Here is a 17484-nt window from a genome sequence, read left to right on the forward strand (position 1 = left end):
CCAATTGTGTTAGCTTCACGAGCAATTAACCACATAGAAACATTTACATTTTGCATACATTTTGGGACATTTAGTGGCACATGAGAAGATAGACAGTTGCCAACTTTGTTCCTTTTGGCCATCCCCATTAGGCAGGGTGGTGAGGTTAACCCATAAGAATTGGTCACACTGAAAAGGGGCCCATGTTCTATAGAAATAACCATTATCTCTCCAGCATTTAGTACTTCTCAACTTACTTGCATCATCTCTCTCCACTCTCGTGCCATCACTGGTTGAAATGCAGCTGAAGTGCAGAGGTTCCACTTCCAGGAGTCCAGTCAGAGCGGTGAAACTGCCCTCTGCTGCGGCACAACTGCTCATTTTCCCATTCCCTGCAGAAGGATACACATTTACAGTTTACGTTAAGCCCCTTACATTTTGTGCACATCTAGCAAGGACAGACAAGTGGAGGTGGAGGGAGGGAGGAAGAGGCAAGAAATGAGAGCCCGGGGTGGGGGAAACCAGAAAGTAATTCTCAAAATTAGAATTAAATATCTTATTTGACTAGTAAGGCTTATATTATAAAATGATAGCTTTAGCTTTGATGCAGAAAACTATTTGCCATACTTTTTAACCAAATACTTGCAGATTGGGAGAGCTGTCCCACAGACTCGTCAAGCAACAGCCTGACAGTCATACTCACAGAATCATACCTTTCAGCCAATGTCCCAAACTCCTCCATCACCATCCCTGGGTATGTCCTGTCCCATCGGCAGGACAGACCCACCAGGGGTGGCAGCACAGTGGTATACAGTCGGGAAGGAGTGGCCCTGGGAGTCCTCAACATTCACTCCGGACCCCATGAAGTCTCATGGCTTCAGGGCAAGCATGGGCAAGGAAGCCTCCTGCTAATTACCACCTACCGTCCTCCCTCAGCTGATGAATCAGTACTTCTCCATGTTGGACACCACTTGGAAGAAGCACTAAGGGTAGCAAGGGCACAGAATGTACTCTTGATTATGGACATTGAAGTCCCCCACCCAGAGTGGCTCGGTAGCACCACTACTGACCGAGCTGGCCGAGTCCTGAAGGACATAGCTGCCAGTCTGGGCCTGCGACAGGTGGTGAGAGAACCAACACGGGGGAAAAACCTACTTGACTTCGTCCTCACCAATCTACCTGTCGCAGATGCATCTGTACATGGCAGTATTGGTAGCAGTGACCACTGCACAGGCCTTGTGGAGACGAAGTCCCGTCTTCATACTGAGAACACCCTCCATCGTGTTGTGTGGCACTATCACAGTGCTAAATGGGATAGATTCAGAACAGATCTAGCACCTCAAAACTGGGCATCCATGAGGCGCTGTGGGCCATCAGCAGCAGCAGAATTGTACTTCACCACAATCTGTAACCTCATGGCCCGGCATATCCCTCACTCTACCATTACCACCAAGCCAGGGGAGTAACCCTGGCTCAATGAGGAGTGCAGAAAAGTATGCCAGGAGCAGCACCAGGCATACCTAAAAATGAGGTGCCAACTTGGGAAAGCTGCAACACCAGACTACATGCATGCTAAAAAGCAGAAGTAGCATACTATAGGCAGGGCTAAACAATCCCACAATCAACAGATCAGATCAAAGCTCTGCAGTCCTGCCACATCTAGTCGTGAATGGTGGTGAACCATTAAACTACTAACGGGAGGAGGAGGCTCCATGAATATCCCCATCCTCAATGATGGTGGAGCCCAGCACGCGAGTGCAAAAGACAAGGCTGAAGCATTTGGAACCATCTTCAGCCAGAAGTGCCGAGTGGATGATCGATGTCGGCCTCCTCCTGAGGTCCCCACCATCACAGAAGTCAGTCTTCAGCCAATTCAATTCACTCCACGTGGTATCAAGAAACGGCTGAGTGCATTGGATACAGCAAAGGCGATGGGCCCCGACAACATCCCGGCTATCGTGCTGAAGACTTGTGCTCCAGAACTAACCGCGCTTCTAGCCAAGCTGTTCCAGTACAGCTACAACACTGGCATCTATCCAACAATGTGGAAAACTGCCCAAGTATGTCCTGTCCACAAAAAGCAGGACACATCCAATCCAGCAAATTACCGCCCCATCAGTCTACTCTCAATCATCAGCAGAGTGATGATAGCACTGTCGATGACACCTTCCAAGTGGCACTTACTCACCAATAATCTGCTCACTGATGCCCAGTTTGAGTTCCGCCAAGACCACTCGGTTCCCGACCTCATTACAGCCTTGGTCCAAACATGGACAAAGGAGCTGAATTCCAGAGGTGAGGCAAGAGTGACTGCCCTTGACATCAAGGCAGCATTTGACCGAGCGTGGCATCAAGGAGCCCTGGTAAAACTGAGTCAATGGGAATCAGGGTGAAAACACTCCACTGGCTGGAGTCATACCTAGCACAAAGGAAGATGGTTGTGGTGATTGAAGGTCAATCATCACAGCCCCAAGATATCGCTGCAGGAGTTCCTCAGGGCAGTGTCCTTGGCCCAACCTTCAGCTGCTTCATCAATGACCTGCCCTCCAACATAAGGTCAGAAATGGGGATGCTCGCTGATGATTGCACAGTGTTCAGTGCCATTCACTCCAGATAATGAAGCAGTCCATGCCCGCATGCAACAAGACCTGGACAACGTTCCAGGTTGGGCTGATAAGTGGCAGGTAACATTTGCGCCACACAAGTGCCAGGCAATGACTGTCGCCAACAAGCGAGAGTCTAACCACCTCCCCATGACATTCAACTGCATTACCATCGCCGAATCCCCCACCATCAACATCCTGGGGGTCACCATTGACCAGAAACTTAACTGTGACAACAAGAGGTCAGAGGCTAGATATTCTGCGACGAGTGTCTCACCTCCCAACTCCCCAAAGCCTTTCCACCATCTACAAGGCACAAGTAAGGAGTGTGGTGGAATACTCTCCACTTGCCTGGATGAGTGCAGCTCCAACAACACTCAAGAAGCTCGACACCATCCAGGACAAAGTAGTCCGCTTGATTGGCACCCCATCCACCACCTTAAACCTTCACTCCCTCCACCACCGGCGTACCGTGGCAGCAGTGTGTACCATCTACAAGATGCACTGCAGCAACTCGCCAAGGCTTCTTTGGCAGCACCTCCCAAACCCGCGACCTCTTCCACCTAGAAGGACAAGGGCAGCAGACGCATGGGAACACCACCACCTCCAAGTTACACACCATCCTGACTTAGAAGTACATCACCGATCCTTCATAGTCACTGGGTCAAAAATCCTGGAACTCCCAACTTAACAGCACTGTGGGAGTACCTTCACCACACAGACTGCAGCAGTTCAAGGCGGCGGCTCACCACCACCTTCTCAAGGGCAATTAGGGATGGGCAATAAATGTTGGCCTTGCCAGCAACGCCCACATCCCATAAACAAATTGAGAGAGAGATATTGTGGTCCAAGCAACTCGTCTTTTACCTCCATAAAGGTTCAAATTCTAAAAGGGCAGTGTATTGAAAGGGATACTTCTATCAATACAAAGCTGCCTGAATATCAGTGCTCAACAGTCAGCAAAGCTTAAAAGCATTATAAGCAGAACCTATAAACAGGGACAGTGTTTAATTTGAATGTTTAAAATGCCACAATTTATATTATCCCATTACAAGTCGCTGAGTGCATTTTTACTGTGGACACAGAATGTTGAACATCACTGAATACAACCTATGCAAAAGTGATTGGTAGCATGCATACAGAGCAACTAAGAACAGCATGAATTGTGGATACTCATGGCTGTTTATATTACAGAACTGCTTCAAGTTATAATTCTGTAATATTCTGGGGCTGCTGATGCTGTGAAATCTGCCTCGTTTATACTGCACGGCAGGATTTCATACAGTCAGCTGTATCACACATACCATTCCAACTTCAACTTGCCATATGGCTTTGGGGAGGAAGATGAGGGAGGTCCATATCGTCCAGTAATGCAAAACCTGCATTACTGATCTCTAAAACCAGGCAGACCTGTGTCATGGGTAAATTGGCATACATGCCACTGATGCTTCTGGAGCAGCAGCGGAACACCTACTCTTAAAGCAGTATGAAAAAGCTTCCTTCAATGCTGCAGATGTTGCCTGATGGTACTGAATCAGGGAAGCAGCAATGTGTGACATTAAGATGGCATCACAACACAGCAGGGTGCAAAATTAAGGTAACTAAGTCAGCATAACTAAAACTAAATCTGCATAGGAACAGGAGTAGGCCAATGAGCCCCTCGAGCCTATTCCGCCATTCAATGAGATCATGGCTGATCTGCAAACTAACTCCATATACCCATCTTTGGCCCATATCCCTTAATGCCTTTGATTAGCAAAAATCAATCTCAGATTTAAAATTAACAGTTGATTTGCATCAATTGCCGTTTGCTGAAGAGAGTTCCGAACCTCTGACACCCTTTGTGTGTAGAAGTGTTTCCTAATTTCACTCCTGAAGGACTGGCTCTAATTTTTAGGCTATGCCCCCCACCCCCACCACCAGTGGAACTAGTTTCTGTCTATCTACCCTATCTGTTCCCCTTAATATTTTGAAAACTGCAATCAGATCACCCCTGATCCTTCTAAATTCTAGGAAATACAACCCTAATTTGTGGAATCGCGCCTCGTAACTTAACCCTTGGAGTCCGGGTATCACACTGGTAAACCTGCGCTGCTCTCCCTCCAAAGCCAATATATCCTTCCTAAGGTATAGTTTCCAGAACCGCCCACAGTACTCCAGGTGTGGTCTAACCAGGGTTTTGTACAGCTGCAGCATAACTTCTACCCCCTTCTATTCTAGTCCTCTAGATATAAAGGCCAGCATTCCATTAGCCTTTTTGATTATTTTCTGTAGCTGTTCATGACATTTTAATGATCTTTTAAAAATCTACCAACATAGTAAAAACCTACTTCACACATACACACAAACATTGTTCAGAACTGGTTTGTAAAACATCTGTACAAGAAGCTTTTTATTTATGCTGACCAATTCAGGTAGCAAACATACTGGCACTGAACGCATCCAATGCTTCACTGGATAGAGGCAGTAGTCTCATTCATTCTGGTCCTCTGCATAATGAGGAGAGGCGCCATCATGGTGTGGGGCAGACTTGATGGACCAGTTGGTCTTTCCAGCCTACACGCTCGCAATCTTAGTGTAATAAACCAGTGTTAACTGGCCCCAGGAATGGAGACAGAATGCAAAATAGGCTGTGAAGACAGTGTGGTAAACTGGCGCTTTCCTGTACACCATTTGCATTTTATACTACCAGCCAACAGTGATTGTTGTCCTGAACTCCTTCCTAACACTGTATTTTGAACAAACTATCAAATTCAACAGAACTGCAGCAGTGTCTCTATTAAAACTCTATGGCATTTGGGGAATTGGCAAATCAGCACAGTGCAGGAAAAACATTTCCACTAGAATCAAAGTAGCATTTATTGGCTTCAGTAACCTACATCTTCTGCACTCTCACCTGACAATACATCAGAAAGATCTATTTCATCAGATTGTACACCCATGCTGCTGTTGTAGGCATTTTTGCAGGATGAACCACCCATTTCTAAGTCGAACAGAACTGGATCAAAGGGCGAGCTGTACAAACCGTACCTGAAATTTCAAAACAGTTTGAGTACCAAATATAACCAACCGGAAGGAAAAATGAAACTGAAAAACACTTACTAAAATCAGTGACTAACAAATTTATAGTACCTTCATAGCCATTTAATTAAGCTGGCATCCAAATATCAGAATACATTTAAAATGTTGAGCATAATTTTAATCAACGAAACAATGCATTTCTTCTTCCACTATCGTTACATTTCTTTATGAATACTAAGCACTAATCCAGTTCATTGGTTTTGTAAATATAAAACAATCAGAAAACATTTTTCTGTTTAAAACCCTTACTCTTTGTTATCATTGCTCTGTACTAAGTTAGCTGATCTTAGGCAGAGCAGTGGTAACGCACTAGAATTTGCCTCAGTGTCACCAGGCTAAAAGAGGGGAGCTGGGGAATTTTAAACCGTTCAGGATTCCCATTCCTGATCTCTATTCAGTGGTCCCTGCTGCCAAGTGTGGATATAAGGCAGTCGTACAAGTACAGGATTCATCTCCCATGTGACATGCTGATCAAAGTTTGGGGACCCTTACTGCTTGGAACCATGTGCCAAGAATGGAGGAGATACCAGCGGACTACTGAACGTTCATGGATCCACCTCCCAGAAGGAATCACTGCAAGTAGAAGAGGATGGAAGTGGAAAATCTGGCTGAACAAGTCTCCCATCAATACTGTTTGCCCAGATGATTAATACAGCAAAATATTTGGTTCAACATTCTCAATAACAATGTGGCGCATCAGCAGACCAGGTCTGTGCCCCAGTCTGCTGTGCCAGAATGGAGGGGGTTACAGATTCATGCCACGTTCCTCCACATGACGAATAAAGGCCAAGCACTACAGAGAAAAACACACACGGAGAGTGCACGGCTTGCCGACACACACAGCGAGGGGAAAGTACGAGACACTATACCTGGTCAAAAATATGAGACTAATGTGTATAACCAAGTATCAGTAAGCTATAGGAAAACTGACAAGTCATTTTGTTGTGCCAATACCCTTGAGCTATCTTAATTCATCCCTCAAATTCCTCTCACTACCGCCCTGTAACCACCAGTACTTCAGCCTACGAGGACACAGCTTCTCAGCTTGGAAGGACAGAATCTAGAATTGTACTGCGAGACATTTTCCTTAACATTCAAGGTGAACAGAGTGAAAAATTACACGTACCCACCATTATATTTCAATGAAAGGTTAGTGATAATTAATTGGGTTCCCCCTCCCAATTAATGCAGGTAAACAGTTATACTGTAAATCTGAAATATCAATAAAGCTGATGTTTCTTTTAAATCTGTAGTCACAATCATCTTACCTCCAGCTGAACTCAAGAGTGTACAAAGGAGTACAGAAATTAACTTGAGGCTAGTATTAAAAGTTTTATATAGTGTTGTTGTGGCGGTTCCACCGGGTGTCCCTTACTATATAATGTACATAATTCACTTTAACCTAACTGTATGTACATAACTTACCTGTTTGGGCCGTTGCCCCTTTAACTTACCTATTTGGGCCGTTGCCCCTTTAAGACGCGCCCTAGTGCGCTGACGTCACGTCAACACGACGCACCTAAACGCGTCAGCCGCCGGCCTAGTTCGGCCGTCCGCTCCCTCGACGGTCGCAGCAGCCAGCCACAGTGCCGGGTGCCTCTCCCGCGACTTCGGCCGCAATGGCCGACCTCAGTGCCGGGTGCCTCTCGCGCTCGCGACTTCGGCCGCAACGGCCAGCCTCAGTGCCAGATAGACACGTCGACGTATCGGCACGGGTCACGTGACCACCCCAAGCGCGGGCAAACGCGCTGACGTCACGATGCGGTCACGTGACGCCCGAAGCGCGGGAAAACACAGCCGAGCGTGATGACGTCATCGCGCATTCTACAGGACTGCGGACTCAGTCCTCGTGGCGTCCCCGCTGGGGAAAGACCTACTCTACGGCGCTCCTGCAACCATCTCACTTACCTGCTGTATTTCGTTTGCTTCCTGCATTAAAGAACTTATTTATTGTTCTCCTGAAGTCGAACTCGATTATTTAGTAGGCATTCGTCCAATACCTGCTGAGGTCAACCCGAATTCCTACATTGTAATATTTCAGCTTTGCAATAATCTACAATTAGTCTAAAACGCAGCCTTCTGCTGCTGGATATTTAGGATAGTGAAATATTTAGCATTTACATATTCGGTAGACCCAAGTGGACACTAAGTGGAGGGCAACTGTTAACCTACTAAACTAACAAGTAAAGAAACTTGTGAAAAAGAGTGCTAAACAAAAACACTGGTTACAAAACCAACAGTATTTTATAGGAACTTAAGCTTTATTTAATCACATCCAAAATATATTTTAAAAATATCAAAAAAGATCGAGAATCCCACTTGGCAGTCACTCTCAGTTGCTCCCTCAATTTTTAGTCCTTCAATTTGCTTTTCTGCTTTCCTTGTCATTTTTTGCAGCTCAGTCCTTCCCAACTTAACTCATCTACCAGAACATAAGAAATAGGAGCAGGAGTAGGCCATTTGGCCCCTCGAGCCTGCTCCGCCATTCAATAAGGTCATGGCTGATCTTCTACCTCATCTCCACTTTCCTGCGCTATCCCATATCCCTCGATATCCAAAAATCAATCAATCTCTGCCTTGAATATATGCGACGACTGAGCCTCCACAGCCCTCTGGGGTAGAGAATTCCAAAGACTCACCACCCTCTGAGTGAAGAAATTTCTCCTCATCTCAGTCCTAAATGGCTGACCCCTTATTGTGAGACTGTGACCCCTGGTTCTAGACTCCCCAGCCAGGAAAAACATCCTCCCTGCATCTACCCTATGAAGCCCTGTAAGATATTTGTATGTTTCAATTAGATCACCTCTCATTTTTCTAAACTCTAGAGAATATAGGCCTAGTCTACTCAATCTGGCCTCATAGGACAATTCCCCCCCCCCCATCCCAGTCTGGTGAACCTTCATTGCACTCCCTCTATGGCAAGTATATCCTTCCTTAGGTAAGGAGACCAAAACTGTATGCAATACTCCAGGTATGGTCTCATCAGGGCCCAACATAATTGCAGTAAGACATCTTTACTCTTATACTCAAATCCTCCTGTAATAAAGCCAACATACCATTTGCTTTCCTAATTGCTTGCTGTACCTGCATGTTAACTTTCAGTGTACAAGGACACCCAGGTCCCTCTGAACACCAACATTTCCCAATCTCTCACCATTTAAAAAATACTCTGCTTTTCTATTTTTCCTACCAAAATGGGTAACTTCACATTTCTCCACATTATATTCTATTTGCCATGTTTTTGCCCACTCACTTAGCCTATCTATACCCCCTTGAAGCCTCCTCACAACTTTCCCACCTAGCTTGGTATCATCAGCAAACTTGGATATATTACATTTGGTCCCCTCATCCAAATCATTGATATAGATTGTGAATAGCTGAGGCCCAAGCACTGATCCTTGCGGTACCCCACTAGTTACAGCCTGCCAACCAAAAAATGACCCGTTTATTCCTACTCTCGGTTTTCTGTCCATTAATCAATCCTCTATCCATGCCATATTACCCCCAATCCCATGAGCCCTAATTTTGTTTAATAGCCTCTTGTGACACCTGATCAAATGCCTTCTGAAAATCTAAATACACCACTTCCACTGGTTCCCCCTTATCTGTTCTGCTAGTTACAACCTCAAAAAACAGATTTGTTAAACACGATTTCCCTTTCATAAATCCGTGCTGACTCTGCCCAATCCTATTACTATTTTCTAAGTGCCCTGTTTTCACGTCTTTAATAATAGATTCTAGCAATTTCCCTACTACTGATGTCAAGCTAACTGGTCTGTAGTTCCCCGTTTTCTCTCTCCCTCCTTTCTTAAATAGTGGGGTTACATTTGCTACTTCCAATCCGCGGGAACTGTTCTAGAATCTATGGAATTCTGGAAGATGACAACCAATGCATCCACTTTCTCTATAGCCAACTCTTTCAAAACCCTAGGATGTAGGCCATCAGGTCCAGGGGATTTATCGGCTTTCAGTCCCATTAATTTCTCTAGTTCTATTTTTTTTTTTTAACTAATACTAATTTCTTTCAGTTCCTCAGTCTCGCTAGAGCCTTGGTTCTCCACTATTTCCGGGAAGTTTTTTTGCGTCTTCTTCCGTGAAGAGACACATAGGGCTGGATTTTGATTGAGGAGACGGGACTACAACTTTCAGGGTTGTAGTCCCGCCTCCACTGAGTTGTGGCCAACCCATGCTTTTGACAGATGAAATATCAGCGTTTGACAGCTGTTTGAAGCTGTCAAACACTGAATCTGTACAAGAAGTTAATTCCTTCCTCTCAGGCTGATATAGAGATCTCTCCGGCTGATTTAGAGATCTCTCCAGAACAGAAAGCTGAATGCTGCAACTTTTGACAGCTCGCGGCCATTCTGCTTTCTGTGCCGGTGAGATGAGGGGCTCCCGAGACCTGAAGGAAGGAAGGCTGTAAAGGTAAGTAAATGTAAGTAAAACTTCTTTAAACACTTTACACACACCAAACCCACTTACCTCCGGAACTCATGCACCCATCACTCACCTGAAAATCGGACATCTCGAACCCTCCAGCCAGACGGTCTGCCTCGCTAACTTGGCGCGGTTTGGAGCCGTCGGGAATCCCACACTTCAGCAATAAAAATAGGGATTAGGCTAAAAACTGCCTGTTAACAGGCAGTTAATTGGCACTAATCCCCTTCCCGCCTCGGGGAGGCGGGTCTCAGCACAGGTCGGGTATCCGCCTCCTTTGAAACTGGCATGGAGGCGGGTTGGGGGTGGGATGGGTTCGTGCCCCCCCGATTTCAAATTTTTAACCCCCCCCACACGCCTCCAAGGCCCAATGAAAATCCTGCCCAAAGTATTTGTTTAATTTCTCTGCCATTTCCTTATTCCCCCATTATAATTTCTCCTGTCTCTGCCTGTAAGGGACCCACATTTACATTCGCTAATCTTTTCCTTTTTACATACCTACAGAAGCTTTTACAGTCTGTTTTTATGTCTCTCGCTAGTTTATTCTCATTCTATTTTCCCTTCCTTTATCAATTTCTTGGTCCTCCTTTGCTGAATTCTAAAATCCTCCCAATCTTCAGGCTTACTATTCTTTTTGGCAACATTATAAGCCTCTTCCTTTGATCTAATACTATCTTTAACTTCTATTGTTAGCCACAGTTGGACCACTTTTCCTGTGGGTTTTTTGTGCCTTAAAGGAATGTATATTTGTTGTAAATTATGTATTAATTCTTTAAATACTAGCCATTGCTTCTCTATCTTCATACCTTTTAATTTAGTTTCCCGATCTACTTTAGCCAACTCGCTCCTCATACCTACGCAGTTTACTTTGTTTAGATTTAAGACCCTAGTTTCGGATTTAACTAAATCACTTTCAAACTTAATATAAAATTCTATATTTGGTCACTCTTCCCTAAGGGCCCCTTTACTACAAGGTTATTAATTAACCCTTTCTCATTGCACAATACTAGATCTAAAATAGCCTGTTCCCTAGATGGCTCCTCAACATACTGATCTAGAAAACTATCTTGTATGCATTCCATTATCCGGAGGTTAACTGTCCGGAATGCTCGAGCCACTGGCAAAATTCAGGAGTCGGTTCAGTAAGTTTTTTTTCTTTTCGTTGCTTTTTTTTTCCCACCAATCAGGCTCTGCAAGGTCTAGCTAAAGCTGTTGCTTAGCTACAGAGACGCTTGCAAGCTACGACCGACTGTTTAGAAGCTGTTGCTAAGCAACAGGGTTTGTTGCTAGATACGGAGCTCAAAAGCTTCTGTATGTTTTAACATTAGCGCTGGTTTGTCCGGCAGTTTTGATGGGACGGCAACAGCTTCGGTGCCGGATATCACGAAGTTTCTTGTATTACTGCAAATTTGGTTTGCCCGGTCTATATGTAGATTAAAGTCCCCCATGATTACTGCATTACCCTTGTTATATGTGCCTCTAATTTCCTGATTTATACTCTGACCTACATTACAGCTACTGTTTGGGGGCCTATAAACAACTCCCACCAATGTTTTCTGTCCCTTGCTGTTTCTTACATCCACCCAAATGGATTCCACTTGATTTTTGGAGCCAAGATCCTTTCTCTGTAATGTCTTTATCCCATCCTTTATCGGGGCTACCCCTCCTCCTTTTCCATTTTGCCTATCTCTTCTAAAAGTTAAGTATCCTGGAATATTTAATTCCCAACCTTGGCCACATTGCAACCACGTCTCCGTAATGGCTATTGGATCAAACCTATTTATGTTTTTTTTTTAAAAACTTTTCAGGATTATTTCATCTACTTAAAATTTTAGTTTTTGCCAAGTGGAAATATGAATGAGAGCTTGGAAATTGTCCTGCGTAGGTAAGCTGCAAATATTTTACCCAGCATTTACTAATTACAGACAGTGATTAACCATTTGATGTAAACTTATCTCGGTTTACAAGTCCAATTGTTGTTGCTGCGATATTCTTTTTACTAACCTGGTCTGAAGTAAAGCTTCAAGAGGTGTGAGCCGGTCCTGCAGCTGTTTGGAAACAGCAGTGAGAAGAGATGCGCAAACTGTGCTGCATCCAGCCAGATCTTCATCCTTAACATAGTTCAGCAGTACAAAGTACCAGAACACAGAACCTGCCCCATCAAAAACAAACAAAATTATTGCTAAAGCGAGAACACTTTTTTTGGTGAAATGGAGGTTTTCATTTATTTTATTTTATTTTTTTTATAAATATCCAGACACAATCTCTCCCTTCCTTCTCCTCTCTCCCGCCCCCCCCCCCCCAACCTACCAAGTGGAGCATAAAAGCTGGCATGGACTGGTTGGGCCAAATGGCCTGTTTCTGTGTTGTATATTCTATGTAAATTCTACGATACTGTGGCGTACCGATCACAGAAAGGACACAATCCGCTTTTCGGTCCGTAGACTATAAATCAGGCGTCATGCCTTTAAGAAGGATCACACCTTTAAGAAACTCGATCTGCAACATAGTTAAGCCCAGAGCGGGGGAGGAGCAGTCGAAGCTGTGGACTGAAAAAAGGCAGTCGGACTTGGGGTAGTCTCTTACGCCATTTTTGTGTTCAACATGCAGTCTCAACAATTAAACCTTTTCTGTTGAACCTCTCCGAGTTCAGTATTTTTTGCTAGGAGTACGTAGACTCCTACAATACGTAGATATACTCATTCAGGGTCTGACCAAGTTATACCCACTGAGCCCTGGTGCCCTTCAATCTGCACTCAACAGTCAAATCAGCAGACTGAGTGGAGCTCCTCAGGTTACACTGGAGATTCTCAGGCGGGTGTCAACTTACGAACACTTTGCACACGTGCACCTAATTTCGCAGAGGTGCGCAAGATCTGTATAAATACTGCATCTCTTTTGGTGGGAGAGGCAAGAAAGAACAACTTTTGACAGCACCCTTCAAGCTTTTTAAGGATCCTCCACCAGTAAGAGACTAGTAGCGATAAACTTAGTGGAAAGAGGATGAGAGTTACTTTATATCAAATGAACGAGAACAGGAAAAGATATTAATTTAATCGTAAAATCAAGCTATTCAGTGCAAAAGGCAGGCTATTTTACAATACTATTCAAGTAGATATAGTATATAGTTAGTAGTAGAAATGGAGTTTAACCTACCACCAGTTGCTGCTGCAGGCAAATAAGGCAAATTATCAAGTAAAGCTTTCAATAGAACTCCTCCAAATCCCAGCTGGCTTGGATCTGTTTTCCCATTACTGAAAAGAATGGGGAAAATGATTTGTCAGTATGGTGTAAAAAAAAAGCATGATGAAAATAGATCCAACTTAAAAGTTTCATCCATTACAGCCAAGAAACAATAAATGAAGGCTGCCACTTTCCTCTTGAAACAATCTGTAAATAGCCACTTATTGTGTGTTGGATTACAAGTAGTGTTTCTTTAAAAAAAAAAACTGCAAATGAATTTTTATTTGATAGGATATTTCTGACCTTATGCAAAGTGCGAGGAACCGGGCACATTTGTGAGCTATACTGCGACCGGCTTCAAAGAAGCAAACTCGTACAATGCCAGCGAGTCGTTTCTTGGTTTTTGCGTGCAGGCTCTCTTTGCCATCTCTGAAACTGTATTTGAAAAGTTCGTAGAACATAAACACATCACTTCAAACACACATTCATAGATCTGCAATATCTGACATTACAGGTTTCTATTTACAAAACAGCAGCCAAGGACTCAATTATTAAAAAGAATTAGGAGGCAAACAGCATAGTTGCACTTCAAATCATAATTATCTGGATTGCGAAGGTAAAATAAAAAATCTATTATTCACATGCAAGTATTAATGCTGAAGTGTGGCAAGATCTACACAAGTTTCAGTTTACACACTGCTGCACATTTCATCCTACCTGCACAGTCTATTTGCATGCACTCCTGCCAACCAGCAGAGAATATCCAACACAAGGCTCTGTGCATGTTCTGTGACAGGACCATCATCCGACTTCTTGCAGAGTGTATCAAGCAGCTTTTCATGGAACTCTGAGAACTGCAACATGGCACATCGTTGCACCCTACAAGACAAAAGCAGGGATTACCTCAAGAAACTCCACAAACATCTTCTACTGGGGCAGCTTTTATTGCCTTAATTTGGCCACTTGCATTTAAAAAAAACTTATATGCACAAATATAGATGACCCATATTCCTCAGCTTGTGAGGGGAGGGGAGAAAGAGAAAAAAAGATAAACTACTCCCTTGCAGTTCACACCATTATGTATTACTCCAATAATGGAAGGAGTTGAATCTTTCCCTCACTGCCCCTCCCTTGGGAAATTTATTTTCTCTGCTAGGAATCACCTCCAAAAAGTCAACGTATGTGAACTTTGCAAAAATGACACCCTCAGAGAATTAGGCTGGAGTTATATTGCATTTTGTGCAAAGTCAAATCAGTGTAAAACAACCTCCCTGACATATTCATGCACCTCATAACTTGAGTGCACTTGGTACTGAGTTACACTGCCACTTTTAGGTCAATGGGGGACAAAAAAACCACTTTGCATCAATGCTGATGGGGTGATATATATGACACCTTTAATGTTACTAAAACCACAAACAGGACCAGACCTCAAAAAGCCAGTATCTCAGCTTCAAACTAAAGATCCAAAACTGTACACTGCGATAGTCCTAAAATACACATGGATAAAAACTGGGTAGCGCCCCGGAAAAGTTAGCGCCCCCACGGCCGATTTTCCCAGGTAGCGCCTTGAGAGAAAGGAGGGGCGCTACTGGAAGCGCCCCGCGTCCCTCTTGAGGCGCTGCGAGCCAATATCAGTGCTACGTGCCACGGTACTGCAGGCCTTCCTCCCCTTATTAAAGGGGAGGGGCCTGGCACAGCGCACCCCAGCACCCAGCTGGGCCACCAGGGATCGGGAGTGCTGGCAAACGAGCGCGGCACCAGCCGGCACCTCGTTTGGGGGGGGGGGGGGGGGGGGGGCTTCACGGGGGCCGGGGACAACAGCGGGGGCAGGTGCTGGCAGGCGGCCAGCAACAAAAATGGTTGCCCGCCACCTCCCCTTTAACTAGCGCCGCCCCAGCCGCAGGTGGCCCCCCTCGCCCCAGCGGACAGAGTGTCCGGCGGTAAGTCCGGGGGGGGGGGGCGCCACCCAATATTAAAGCCGGGGCGCGAGCAGGACGCCGGCGTCATCGCCAGCGGCGCAGCGCCGCGTCCGCTAACTTACCGCTGAATTTCACCGCGCCACGTCCAGGCGCTAGTTGATTTGCGCCCTCTTAGGGCGCTAACGGGAGGCACAAATCAACCGAATTTGGCCCCCACAATATTTGTCTTAGATTGCAGGCTTTCCCAAACTATATTTCAGCCAACTATGACCGCCTCAAATCTCAGTTAGTAATCCAAAGATTAACTTTCAAAACATTTGTCACACTATTTGAGGTGCCAGTTAATCAAGTTATGTTGCACAGGGTTTTCTATGCCCACTTAACATTTCATGTCCATTTGAAAGGTTTGACCTCTTCTCTCCTCCACCTCCCCCCACCACATAGCCAAATAGCCTGTTAAAATATCCCAGCTGCAGATAGACTTATCTTTTGGGAGAAGTACCTGCAATAATGTACCCAGCAATTGCACTTGAATTGTGGAGGAAGGGGTCACGGAGGAAAGCCAGAACAAAGAGGTTGGATTTTCAAGCCCCTTTCAAAAAAGTCAATAAAAATCCCTAAATCACCTTTCTTTTGGGATGTAAGTTTTCTTGAATCTTCGAATAGTGACAGAAACTTCTTGCAGCAGATCACAGCCTCTGAGATTGTCAGGTTTCTTAGAGGAGCTGCCAGACTCAGTTGCTTTTGAAGTGGATGGTTTCTCCTGTTGAAAGGCAGTAAGTTTACAAGGACACCAACAGAGAAGCGTACATTCATTTTCATATACTAAAGCCTACAAGTTCATGTGAAGTACAGGTTCGAATCCCTTCTCTTTTGCAGATCACTACTATACCTTTCCTGCTGTAACTTTAGCAAGTAACGAAGCAAGAGAGTGACTCTTGCTGCTATTCTGCGGCTTCGAGGGTTGCATTCTCATGACCGGCCTTATTCCACTGCCATTAGAATTCTCTTCATTTGGCTTCTCACTAGCCGACCTGATGTGAACTAAAAATGACCGATACTTGCCACCAGCCATGCCTGCTGAGAAGAGTCAAAAAATGAAGAATGTTAAGTTTAAGTAGGCAAAGCATAAATACCACCCACTCCCCAATCACTCGATGCACGCAGAGTTTTAGGATACGTTCCAATTGCATTGTAGTTTCACCACTTGATGAGAAAGACTGTTTTTGGGGTGGGGGGGGGGGGGGGGAAGGAGAAGAGACAAAGTGGATATTTTTCCAGAGTTCACATTTAATTAACCCCAAAAAGCAAGTGACGCAAAAGATTTTCAGTCACGTAGGCAAGGAGCCAAAGGAAATGGCATCATACTTGGATTTCCAAGCAATCATTATTTTTATTTTTATGAACTCAGTTGTTGCTAGTTCTGTTACAATCCTCCTTTTATCCTGGTAGGTGCAAGTATATTTAAAAAGTAAAATCTTGTATGAAAGTTTTTGTAGAAATTTATTTTGGAACTCTATTCTGCTCAAAATTAGCACATTTTTTTCACCTTTGCATGAGGGATGTGCTATACCTAATCAAATCCCAGAGTCAAAAAATCACTACTGTGCTCCAAAAATATAACGACAGAAAAATAGCCTTTACTGTGCCAGAGAGGCAACAGTATCTAAATCTAGCATCTAAATGAGATGATTCATTTGCTGCCAAATTGTATGCAATTAACACTGTCGTTCCATAGTCCCCAGAAGCTAGGATGAGGCTGATCAAGCTCATTTAACTCACATCTACACTTAATATATTGCCATTTAAAAATAAAGAATATGCTTTTCAGTGCAATCATACCTAATCCAACTTGATCTTACCTTTAATTAGCTTAGGGCTAGTTAGTGTCAGCATCCCAGCATGTCCCGAAAGATCCAGGCCACTGGCCAACCATACGGGTCCACACAATATATCTTCCTTGTGTTCCTCCAGAAACTGACACAGCCTGGGACCTTCTCAGTATTAGAATGGAAGAAAAGGTTTAGTCATACATCTTTGCATGAGAATTGTTTCAAAATATTACAGCGCAAAGAACAGTTTACAACCAAGGTGGGAGTAGGTGAAATGAAATCCCCACTGATGCAAGCTACACTTCCTGCTGGGATAGTCTACCAACACTCACCAAGTGAACCCTAAAATTGCCCTACATCTGTAGGGCAGGACCTCCCTCAATCCCCTGAAAGTCCCAGCAATGAAGCATACCATTGCTATAAAGCGCTGTATCTAGTCAGCAAACT

General features: G+C 44.4%; 1 protein-coding gene across 5 annotated transcripts in view; it reads right to left on the minus strand.

The window, feature by feature from the left end:
* Positions 1–17484, minus strand: part of birc6 (baculoviral IAP repeat containing 6) — a 261261-nt gene that overhangs the window by 182615 nt on the left and 61162 nt on the right. For all 5 annotated transcript variants that reach the window (XM_085980116.1, XM_085980115.1, XM_085980112.1 and 2 more), the window contains exons 15-23: positions 17068–17199; positions 16098–16285; positions 15832–15968; positions 14001–14162; positions 13587–13718; positions 13257–13354; positions 12105–12252; positions 5479–5612; positions 237–371 (exon numbers count right to left, since the gene is read on the minus strand). In XM_085980116.1, coding sequence (XP_085836242.1) covers positions 237–371; positions 5479–5612; positions 12105–12252; positions 13257–13354; positions 13587–13718; positions 14001–14162; positions 15832–15968; positions 16098–16285; positions 17068–17199 — 1266 coding nt within the window. The remainder of the gene's footprint in view (positions 1–236; positions 372–5478; positions 5613–12104; positions 12253–13256; positions 13355–13586; positions 13719–14000; positions 14163–15831; positions 15969–16097; positions 16286–17067; positions 17200–17484) is intronic.

This window comes from Somniosus microcephalus, chromosome 3 (genome assembly GCF_052327205.1).
Source record: "Somniosus microcephalus isolate GS21.2 chromosome 3, FLI_Smic_1.0, whole genome shotgun sequence".
Classification (NCBI taxonomy): domain Eukaryota; kingdom Metazoa; phylum Chordata; class Chondrichthyes; order Squaliformes; family Somniosidae; genus Somniosus; species Somniosus microcephalus.